At 42.0% G+C, this 12,270-nt stretch overlaps 1 protein-coding gene across 4 annotated transcripts in view; it reads right to left on the minus strand.

The window, feature by feature from the left end:
- LOC144738358 (ceramide transfer protein-like) overlaps window positions 1-12,270 on the minus strand; it is a 97,791-nt gene that overhangs the window by 37,875 nt on the left and 47,646 nt on the right. For all 4 annotated transcript variants that reach the window (XM_078621413.1, XM_078621420.1, XM_078621409.1 and 1 more), the window contains 3 exons: window positions 11,287-11,419; window positions 7,034-7,126; window positions 580-737 (listed from right to left, as the gene is read on the minus strand). In XM_078621413.1, the coding sequence (XP_078477539.1) occupies window positions 580-737; window positions 7,034-7,126; window positions 11,287-11,419 (384 nt within the window). The remainder of the gene's footprint in view (window positions 1-579; window positions 738-7,033; window positions 7,127-11,286; window positions 11,420-12,270) is intronic.

The raw sequence follows: 12,270 nt of genomic DNA on the forward strand, positions 1-12,270 counted from the left end.
CATTGCTTATTGCCACAACGACTGACAAGAATGTTTTGATCAAACACAACCGTACCTAACGGCACAGAGAGACATTAGAAACGCACAATGTCTGATGTCAAATTCATAAAAATAAACCCGAGGAATCTTAGACATAAAATAATACAATCCTTTCATGTTTTTCAAACTGAGACAAATAATAAATGTAAGTTGCTGATATCGACGGAGATCATCTGTAAAGTCTCCTGGCAGGCAGTTTTCTAAATTGATGTTTTCTACTTTTGAAATGTTCTTGGGAACATTAAAACTGAATTGGTAAATAATGGACAATGACACCTGAACATAATGATATCAAATTATTAATGGCAGAGGGTGTTTAATAATACTACTTAAGAGTAGTATATCAACCTGAAATGAGTGATGAAAAATCTAAATGCATAATTTAAAAAAAGGATTAGTGGTCACAAAGATACGGAAAATAATAGGCAAGAGATTTGTGTTGTTGGTGCACATTTATTTCCACGTGTCAATCCACAATATGCAACGTCGCTTCGTCTATAATAAAAACTGTTAACATTTCTCCAGGTGCGGTGGCGTCACCTTCTCCAGACGCTTCTGCCAGCCCTCCTCGCATTTCACCATGAGGTCGATGCAGTGTGAAAGTGTAGACAGGATTCCAGCAGTGGTGGCCTTAAACGTGATAGCCTCCCCTTTGAAATCCAGCCCATTCATTCCCTTGGGCAAGTGAGGTGGGAACACTGCATGCGCACGGGCACACACACACACACAGGGTAAACAAACAAAAAACACGATGGTGTACATAAATTGTCCAAAACAACAAACAGCTCAGAGAAAGGACACAAAGTGTTTTGTTAATGACAAACGGCTGATTGTGTAGCTTGAAAAATGTCGAAAGAAATATAATTTTGTTTTACATGGAGGTGAGTATTGTTCAAGTTGGAGATAAAGTTAGCGTCAAACGTCCAATATTAAAACAGAAGTTAACGTACTGAGGTTACCGTTTTAATCTTTTTTTCTCAAAATGTTTACACTTAAACATGGTTTAATTTCGTAGTAGATGGTTTCCAGCCCTTTGTCAATTCAGTGGTGGATGTAAGTCCTGTCACACCATATTGGTAATGGGGTTTTGTTTGTCCATATTTCACCACTGATCAGTGCAGGTTGGTGAGCGGGTGGCCCAGGACTGGTTCAGATTTTACTCATCACTGATGTGGCTGGAAATTCTGGAAGATGTCAGTGCATTCATCATTGACATCACTCCACCCCTTCTGGTTAAATACAGTTATTTACTAAGTTTTACCACAATTATATCATAAGTAATATTGAAATGAAAAATAAAATTACGATGGGATTCGCTGTCGACAAGCAGAGGTCTATTACGTTTGGACATGATAGTTTATGGTATCTCTTCAACAGACTTGCTGAATAAAACCACAAGGCAATGCTCCATCATGATTGACCATGGGGATCTTTTCATTACACAATTATAAAAAAAAGATGTTTGCAGCGCAGATCTGATCAAGGACATTTCAAGTAAATAACCAAATGCATACAGTGCTTTGTGTTTCGTAGTGTTTGGCAACTATGAAAAACAACCACCAACTCGCTAAAATTGATAAAACAATAATATCTTGCAGGGGACATGAGATCTGACCCCCAGGATCTTATTGCTGCCAGCTGTATGATTTGATTTGGATATATCTCTAGGTTTCTGAGCCACGTCTTCATATTGTGAACCTATTTTTATTCTAGCAGGTAAGGCCCATTGCGCTATATAGCTCTTTTTCATAAGTGACATGACCTCAAATGATAGTTCAACGAAGTGGCTTATCATGTGGAAATGTATCGCAGCCAAATACTCGAAACTCGTGTTTCTAAATGTGGAGGGAAATACCGGAGGACCTGGAGAGAATTCACGTGACTACAGAGAGAACATGCAAACTCCAACAACCTTCTGTATACTAGGCGAGGCAGTTGCCATCTCGCCACCATGACACCCTACGGTGGTGTCATGGTGGCACCACCGTGTTTTTTCAATCGTGGTTGAGCAAACATGATAATGAGAGCAAATCCACTTGTTTTCCGTGGTGCGTTTGGAAAACACTTGCGAGCCTCACAGGGTCTCAAGGCCCCGCACCTCCGACTATCACGGTGGGCTACGTACGGTGCAAAGGAAGTTCAACGGCTGCTTGCGTTGTGGCCGAAACGTCGTGAGAATTTTCTTGTTTTATTTTGATTATTTTATTATTTCCCTTCTACGTGACTTTACCGAAAGAACCAAGAACATGAATCCCTGCAGTCACGAAAGCTTTAAATCGAAAAATATATACAAGGCTTTTTCAGGAGGATCCTGCAAACGGGACGTTTGACCAATACCATTCACGAGTGATTGACACGTGGGAAGAACCTGGATTACCCCAAGAACACACCCGCATACGCAGAGATAAAACACTCAAAGCTCCAGATTCAAGAATCCACAGCTTCACTGCCACCTCCTGGCCACTTCAAAGCCAAGTTTCAAACAAAGCCCAAGAGTCCCTAGCTGAATAGTCAAGTTTAATCACAATCATATTTTTATTTAGTACATGCATTTGAAGGTAGAATCCTACAGCTTTCGCAATATCCTGCAATGTAGATAAGTGCAAAAAGGAATAAATTATGCACGAGACGGTTTCATGCTCGAGGAATTTAACGAAAGCTCAGCGGTAATTGCAGAACCTCAAATGCTGTGTTTAATGACACTTATCGCGATCGACAGTGTCCTAATACCATCATTTGAATCGACTCTATTGGCAAACATTCAACCCTGAATCTGCCAGTAACATGAAAAAAATATGCTGCTACTGCATCTGGATGTCACTAGGGGACGTTTCCTCACACGCACCAGAACCGACACAAAAAAACCTCTGTACCTGTCACCTGCCAGGTGGAGCTATTTTTGACTAAAAGCAGCTTGAAATTATAAAAAAAAACTTTTGGCACTGCCATTAATGAGCAAAAGGAGAGGTCATTCAGTCGAATGTACCAAATAACATGGGCGAGACATACAAAAAATAGAAAATACTAAATATAACGGCACGATAAAACCAAGTTAGCGTTGCATGTTTAAACAACCATGGATAAGTCTTGAGGCAGAGGTCAGAGGTTCACATTTATGTGGCAGAGAACGTATCTGTATTGAACAACCACTATTCATCTGCACACAATGTGGAGCCCATTAAATTGACATCAAAAAGATGATGGGTTGGAGCTATTCTTGAACCAGGACTTGCATTCTCAACCTTTCGATTGTGAATTGAGTGATCTGTCACAGTGCAACCCAGCCGGCCACCAAACAGCATGTTAGGCAGGTTCGCACACATATATCAAATAAGAAATATGAAATAAAGAGTTTACACAGTCTACAATTGCTGCTAAGAGGAATGAACACATTTCATTACACTTACTGGATGAGGAATTTGTGACGCAGGAAATTTATGAAAGGTTATTCACAGACTTCTGGTGCAGCAGATGAGAGGATTAGGGCTTAGGGGATTGGGTAGAATTTTTGTAGCAAGCGGAACTCCCAAAGGCTTTCTCAGCAAATCCTCAAGAAAGGATTAGTAACGTGCGGAGGCAACGGTGAGCGTGTTACCCCTGGGCTTGCGAGCGGCTGCGAGTGATCAGCTCCACCTTGCAGAAGTCATCACAGAGAAGCAGCAGCCACTCATCGAAGGGGACACGAGCGTTTTACAATTGTCGAGTAGCGAGTGATAGAGTGGAGAGTGGAAAGTATGTGGTGAGGCAGAAGGTATGCCAGTGTAACAGATATGGACAGCAGCAGGGTTACAGAGGTGTATAAAAGCCGCGAGATCAATCGTGCAGTCAATTCAGAATTGTATTCTGGCAGACATCTTAACGATCACTCCAGCTGGTAGCTGGGCAATTCTCATGATTGCCCAGCCTGAAATAACGATTAAATGTTTTTTAAAGGGTGCGATTCCTGACTTATGAGCATTTCTAAGTGGAGTTTGCACGTTCTCGCCGCAGTTGTGTGGATTTTTCTCCGTGTCCTCTGGTTTTTTCCCCTCCACATTTACAATCAATATGCATTTAGAGTATTTTGCTGCTAGAAATTTCTACATGATCGGCCACTTTGTTGAGCTATCATTTGTGGCCAGGTCACTTCTGAAAAAGAGCTACGTAGTTCAGTGGAGCGTACCTGAAAGAATAAAAAAATAGTTTAGTTTAGATTTTAGTGCAGGGTGCTGTCCACGCAAGGAGGAAGGGCCCATGGAGTCTGGCACACGCAAGTGGAATTGCTATTGGACCGTCCAGCCGATTCCTACAAAATGTTTCACTTGTGATTCGGGTCGATACTGAGTTTGATTTCCGGCCCACAGGTAAAATCAGTGTCAAGAGACATCTGAACCGGTCCTGGTTCCTTCTCATTCTATGATCCCCGCTGATAAGTGATGAAGTATGGTCAAACCACCCCCATTACCACAAGGCTTCGTCCAGCAGTAAATTGAAAAAGGTCCATTTATTAATGACAAAATGTAATCCTAATTTTTCAACTTTTTCTTTATTTCAAACCAAGATCATTACCTCATGTTGGCACTTTTGTAATCCATTAAGATTTGTGTATGCACACATTTTTGCATACCTTATGTATTATTTATTAACACACCTATACCAGTAAAGTACATTTCTTTTCACAATTATATTTGGCTCAACTATATTTTGTGAGGGCTCGTTCATGCAATTAGCCCATATAGGCGTTTCAATAATTGACAATGTTATTTTTAACAACTGCATACATTGTTGCAAAATAACCTGCGAGTTTGTTTCGCGCATATTTGCTATTTTCCTTTTGGTCCCGTTACATTTTTCATGTCTGCCTTTGCAAAATAAATGTGTATATAAGTGGGTTTGCAGCCGGTTGCATACGGAGCCCTTGCTCTCAAGGAATATTACGCATGGAAAACCTTCCCCCCCCCCCCCCCCAAGAGATATTGACTCGTACATCCGAATCCTGAGTGACATTCTCAACTCCCCAAGCTCCAGGCATTAACATTCAAACTAAAAAAAAACCTCAAGTGTGTAAATGTGCTCCAATTCGATTTTTGGAATTAAATAGAGCTTCATTTATTTTATTTATAAAACATCTACAAAGGTTTTACCCTTTCTGGCAATAAAACCGGTGTCAAGATGTTCAAACACCAAATAGATACCTTTTGCGAGGCATAAAGTCGGTATTAACCACACACACGTGTGGCAAAACATGCAAACAAACATGCTCTGATAATATATGCATTGTTTTTTAAACTGATTGGTCTATACCAGACAGCTTTCTTTATGGGTCGCACCAGTGTTAGACCACACTGGTGGATACTTGAAAAAAGGTCCCATAGATGTTATTATTATTATTAAAGTACGATGACATTTCTATGAAGAGTAAAGTGGGCTGTGCCTAAACAAAATAGTGGAAAAGGAGGGTTGTTGTCAGAGTAACAGTCTTGGGGAGGCGATAGCTGTCAAGTTGTTGAGCCGTTCAACGCTCCGTCAACAGATCACGAGGCGTGGGGGCAACCCTGCACTTAATGCCTCAATAACACCTGTCATCGACGCCGAGAGGTGACCCCTATCGAGAAATAAATAAACTTATACTCACCGGCTCTAACGGCCTGCGAGTTCAAATCGTGCGCTCGACTCTCATTGGCGAGGAGCGATCACACAGGAGGGGGAGCCGACGTCTAGGGGTGCACAATCTGATTTGAAGGTGGAGGGACTATTCAATCCAGATTGGTCGTCAGGGTAATTCGAAAAAGCCCGGGAAGAAAGACAAATGCAAAATGAGGGGTCGATTGGGAGACCGTTAGGAGACACGAAGGGGATTGGTGGAGAGTCGTGGGAAGTTCCAGAAAAGATGGTGGTAGAGGGAAAAAAGGAGCGGAGAGAATGGTTCGGGGCGGCGCCTGAACGGAGTAACCCCCCGATGTGCTACGCGCTGTGCTGAACACGTGATGAAGTTCAAGACTTACCCCGGGTTGGAACTCCTTCACACATTTCAGTTGAATTTATTTGGTATAGCCCTGTGAGCCATTCGGCTCTTGAATCGGGTGCAACCGCAACAAACAAAAAACAAAAACATGAACAATAAAACATCTTAAAGTGACTAAGTAACTACGTGCAAACAGAAAATCCAAGAAAAGACAGCCAATTATTGCAGAAAAAGCACCGTACACCAACGCTGTGTGCAAAAATCCCAGTGGGATGCAAGTCAAACTAATACATGGTATTAGTAACATAAGGGTGTGCACTCGCTCGTCTCGTCTGTTGCTGGCCATGAGATAAGCGGCACTGTCGTCCGTTCGGGACCACGACACCGCGACAAACGGTGGTCTCGTACTATCAGTGCTCACACGAGATCGACGTGGTATCACAGCAGCAAGCACGGGCTGATGATCTGTGTGCAATCAGTGGTTCCGATAACATTTATGAATGTCTCATGTCATGGTCACACTTAATAAAGACAGATGTTCCCATGAGTATTAATTTATATTTATCAGGACCAGATCAAAGATCAATTAAGATGATTTGGTAATGGCCTGGGATGTTTCTTTGGGATTGTTCCTTGTAAATATGGCTATAAGTTTGCACAAAGGGTTCTTAAATGATATGTGCATGGACTGGATTCGATTGTACAAGAATTGCATCTTGCTTGCTGTGTCTTAGGTAAAGACTTAAAAAACCTGCCTCTGTTGAAGTTTGTCAGTCCAATGCAGTAACGTTGTCAAGTTCAGTGCAATGATGTTTTAAAAAAGGGGCATTGTACATCGCCGTGAAATGGAAAAGCGCAAGTCAGAAGAAGAAGTGCAACCGTGATTGCTGCAATATTGCCGAAGAATCTATCAATAAAGGCCAATGCTGCAGTTATGTCGGTTCAAACGACACATTTAATGAAGACCACTGTCAAGGTGTAAGGTCCAAATAACAGCAGTGTGCAAATAGCACGCACACCTAGCAGAGATGCCAAAGTTCATGATCGTACCTTTGTCCTTACTGCCATTGCTGTTGGGCGGAACCTCTCCATTAGGTCGTGGCGTAGGCAGATCATCGTCATCGACATCCTCCTCCAGCTCCGCTAAAGCGTGACAGCATCATAAGACAAAGACAAAAATCCCCAGTGCAGTCTTTAACACACTGTTGCGGAAAATGCTGTTAGCGAACACCTATGAAGGCCGGCACGGCACACGAGGGGATGGGTGGTCAGCATCACGCCCGGCCTCCTTTGTCTCCACAGTGGTGATGTTTACACATTGCACCAGGTACTCATTTGAGGCTGAGTCGACCTAGGGGAGGCCAAGGACCGGTTCAATATTTCCCACTGTTATTGGTCATGGGCTGGAATCAAACTTGGGTCGCCGGGTTTGTTGCGCAGTGTGCTAATTGCTGCACCACCCTCTCTCACTCTCCCCTCATGTTTAACAATACATATGAACTGGAATATGTTTAAACGAATGTAAGAATCAACAAAACAAATCGAATCTAGTTCAAAGTCAGAAGAATACTTTAAAAGATAATGAACTACAGGCTTGTGTTTTTGGCCTGACCTGACACTGATTTTTAAACAGACACTAAAAGAAAATTAAATACTCTGAAATTGTTAAACTGGTTATAAAAACAACTCAACAGTGAACCATTATCACAGTCCATAACATTATCATTCAGTGATTACATTTCAATGGAAATTTTATTTTCATTATCAGTCATCCTCTCGTATAGCAAGCGTTTTGCACAGGAGTCCGACTTTGTGAAAATTCCGGCTACTTGTAATCCCAATAAATGCAAAAGCGGAAACATCCCTGATTTATAGTTTGTGTTTAATGGCTTCTGCTCATCAGCCACACTAGAGGCAACAATGTGGAGCGGTAAATCACGCTACTCCACTGTGGCAATAATTTAGACATTGACCTCTATTGTGAATGTGGTCCGCGATGAGCTGTTAATAATTATTAGTGTATGGGTTTGAGTAAGACTGGACCTTTCCAAAACCACTTCTGCTCTGAATTCTAAATCCGAGCAGTTGCTTTGTACGGATCTCATCATCTGAAAGTTGGAGTCAAATCATCTGACAAGAATCGACATTCAAACCATTCATGATGTATTCCTTAAGAATTACCCACTTACCTGACGGACACATATATCCTGCTTGTCTAGTCGATAAGCAGCATAAACGCATACAAACTAATTTCTAAAATATATATCTTTCTTCATAGTGTCCTCTATACAAGTGTAAAAAAAACATTGATAGCTTATACAGCTATTACTGCTGTTGATGGTAGAAAGCTCTGTTTGGCAAGCAATATTTTCATATATATGGATCCTTTTACCAGTATTAGGAAAGTAAATCACATGTTTTAGAGCACTGAGTTAGACTCGACTTATTAAAACAACTACATTTCTAGCATTCACTTCCAATCGGGTTTACCATCACCTTTGTTTAACCTACCATATCTGAGTCCACGAAGCAAGATAACTGCACTAACAATTGCATAAGGAGGTCATTGTAAATGTCTCATTGCCTCCAGGGAATGCTCCCTAAGGTTACAATGCTACAGTGGGTCTGAGCCATTTGGCCACTTTGAAAGGAACTCTGCCATTTTAATGTTAACTACTAAATGGTTCTTAATCGGTATTGTGAACCTTCCCAATCAATTATTAATTTAAATATCGCAATGGGCAGCCAAGCAGTGTTTTATATACAATTAGATCATGCAGGTTAGGCTCTGGTAAAAAATTAGGCATGATAAACTTCCGTATAGTTTATGGTTAAGTGCCCGAGGTTATGTTGAAAACTAAAATGAGTTTACGGACTTATAGAGTGAAAAACGTAACTCTCCTGTGTTTTTCAATCGTGACAGTGATTGTGTGTAATGGGCCACACATTTGCTACCGTTATATAATTAAAAACAAAGCTCAAAAACAAATGTCAGTATGACAAGTTGGCTGCCGAGTGGCTGTGGATGATTTACAGTGCAAGTTGATGTTTAGTCTTCTATCCCAGGGTTGTTTCATTTGTTCCTGTTAACTTATTAATGAGTAAAACTAACCAACTAAACTTGAGATGGGAATGGCAGAAGAAAACGTGACTGGGTGCACAGATAATCTGGCTAACAGTGTTATTCGAGTCTCCAATCTTGTATTTATTTATAGAGAAAGTGTCAGGGTACTGACCTTGAGTTACAAACGATGAGTGCGATAAAGTATATTCGCAAAGACACATGAGGTTAACAATGATGTTATGGAATCCAGCGTGATATCCATCAACGGGTGAGACTGATGAATACAAAAAATCCATCCTGGAGAAGAACAATTCTCCCGCACCCAGGCAATAGGGACTGAAAATATGTACTTGTGAAAATGTAAAAAATTGCAATAAGGTAGTTATTAATATATGGATGATACAAACTGATTAGTTACAAATTACAATGCAGGTGAGAATCTCAAGTAAGACAGATTGCCCAGCTGCGCACAGAGCCACATTGTATACGACCATCCCCACCGAAAATGTAATCAGATATAATGATTCACAATTTGCTGTAAGTTATAAACATTAATTTTAACAAGAAAAAACCGATTGGTCCACACCAGAGACAGCTTTCTTTAGAGCCGTCTCAAACAGTGTTCGACTAAAAAGTTTCTGTTTGGTGTTTTAACATCTTAACGCCAGAAAGGATAAAACCTATTTTTATATTTTGATGCTGCCAAAGGGGGTCCCCCCCCATGATGTAGCTGCTCACCCCGAGCTCTCAATGTCCTGATAGTGGCATTGTCTTGGTGCTGTTCGCTTTTTGGCGTCCTCTGGTCTAACATTGTTTGAAACTAGGCTCTCAAGAAAGCTCTCTCTGGTGTGGACCATTCCGTTTCAAAAACAATGCATATGTTAAGTAGTTGTTGCTGTTGTAGACGGAGGTACTCGGAGACGGAGGTGAGTTAGGGGCTTCCGCCAGGGTTTATTAACAGGTATCACTATAAGGGTTCCCTCTTCACCCCTTCCACTATCCCCGTTCCTCCAGTGACCCCGCTTACGTCACGGGGTCTCCCTTAAATACCCTCTGAGGCGAGACGTCACGTGCACTGCCCGGCGCGTGCGACCCCACGTCCCGTGATGTCACAGCACCGGACAGCGCACGCGACGCCACCACTCTCCTCTACTCCTCTACACATATACCATCAGAGCATGTATTTTTGTTTGCATGTTCGCCACGGGTAAATGTGGTTAATGTAGACATGATTTCTTGCGGAAGGTTTCTGTTTGGTGTTGTAACATTTCAACACAACTGTTTTATTGCCAGACAGGGTAAAACTTATTCTTATAGATTGGTAGAGCAGCCAGAACCAGCAACAACAAGTGCCCAAGCTCTGTGGACCTAATTAATTCACGAGTGATTATACACGCGGGAGGAAACACGTGTACCCAGAGAACGCCCACGCAAGCGAGGATGGTAACAACTCTATCTCCGTATAGACTGAATACAAATGGAGATACATCCTTTGTGGCATTGCATACCCTGGCAAGCCAGGAGATGGCAACCTCGCAGCCCCAGTGGGTTTGGCGAGTTCACGTAATTTTGCGATCCACCAACAGGCGTGCCCGCCACAAAGCCACAAGAACCGCCCAAGCCAAATACTGTGCAGGGGTTAAACAACCACCTGAGCCAACATGGCACAGGGATGGCCTTATTCAGCAGTAGATTTGCAACAGAGCATTCTTATTTGCGTGTCTTGCGACAGATACGTGTGATTAATTGCAGACTTGATGCCTTACAAAAGGTGTCTATTTGGTGTTTAAAATTATGTTTTATTGCCAGGGTAAAACCTATTATTATTTTCAGATTTACAACATTATGTAAATTACTCAGTTATGTTTATGTCTAACATAGTCGATGTAATAGATTTTTTTTTATATCCAATTTTAATTTTACCAGGTAAGGCCCACTGAGCTACACAGCTCTTTTTCAGAAGTGACCTGGCCACAAATGACAACTCAACGAACTTGGCTTATCACGTGGAAATTTATAGCGGCCAAATCCTCAAAACGCACGTTTCTAAACGTGGAGGGAAAAACCGGAGGACCCTGAGAAAAATCCACACGACCACGGGGCAGAACATGCAAAACAATTTGCTTTGATAAGTTACGGTATTCAATAAAATCGGGCACCGCTTATGAAACTCCATTTTGACGTAACGATGGTAACGCATAATGGCCCCGCGAAGACCGTCCTGCCCCAGTTGCCTCACCTGTGTCCCGGTGCAGGTAGTCCTTGGAACCCGCGCAGGCGTTGAAGTACTTCTGTAGCGAGTCCACCTGGCGGCACAGGATGTCTCGGAACGTTTCCAGCTCCAACAACTTCTCCCTGAGGCTGCGCCCCTTCTGCAGCGAAAAGGGACACAGCCACCGCTTGCCTTTTGCGTCGAGATGCCACGTGGTCGAGGCCGTGCAAAGGCAAGCGGGCTTCTGGGCGGGACGCGTCATCAGCGGTTGAGACCAGCGGCCCGAGCGGCAGCCAAAGGAGGAAAACACACGCCTGGAAATACGTTCTTTACGTAGACGGAGCGATGAAATTAGCGCGGGTAGAGGTGTTGAATAGATGGCTACTTCGCAGGACTAGGAGAACAGTTGGCGACGACTTGGGGAGGCATTTATCCAACAGTGAGATTAAAAGAAATTAGCCATTTAAATAATTAGTTACAATACTTTTTTGTCGCTATAAAAGAATAAAAGCAGAAGTACTGCAGAGAATACACTGCAAGCATATTTCGTTGGAAGCAATGAGAAACATTGTGCAACACCTAAAGGGGGCATTGTGGGCTCCTGCTAACCAGAAAAAACAACTGTTAAAGTAAAATAACCCATATTTAGAAAAAAGTTTAGTATTAAACCAAGACTAATATCTGATAAGAGTGGGTGCTTGAAGAATAAACATCTGGCAGTTCACCAGCATTGGTTTAAGCAGGCCTAACTATGCTGATGAGGCACCGAATGTTGAAACCATTACAGAATTACAGTGTTATTTTCTAATTGCTTATGCCTCAAAAGTATAGAAAATAGCTATTATTCCCCACAAACTTTGCTTTTGTGACCAGGACTTTATGTAAAGAAATAACACAAATGCGCACGTTTTCTCATTGAAAATAGGTACATTTATAAATATCACTGTCCTGGTCACAAAGTCAAAGTTTGTGGGGAATAATAGCCATTTTCTGTACTTTTGAGGCATAAGC

Source organism: Lampetra planeri, chromosome 3 (assembly GCF_965212315.1).
Source record: "Lampetra planeri chromosome 3, kcLamPlan1.2.h2, whole genome shotgun sequence".
Lineage (NCBI taxonomy): Eukaryota > Metazoa > Chordata > Hyperoartia > Petromyzontiformes > Petromyzontidae > Lampetra > Lampetra planeri.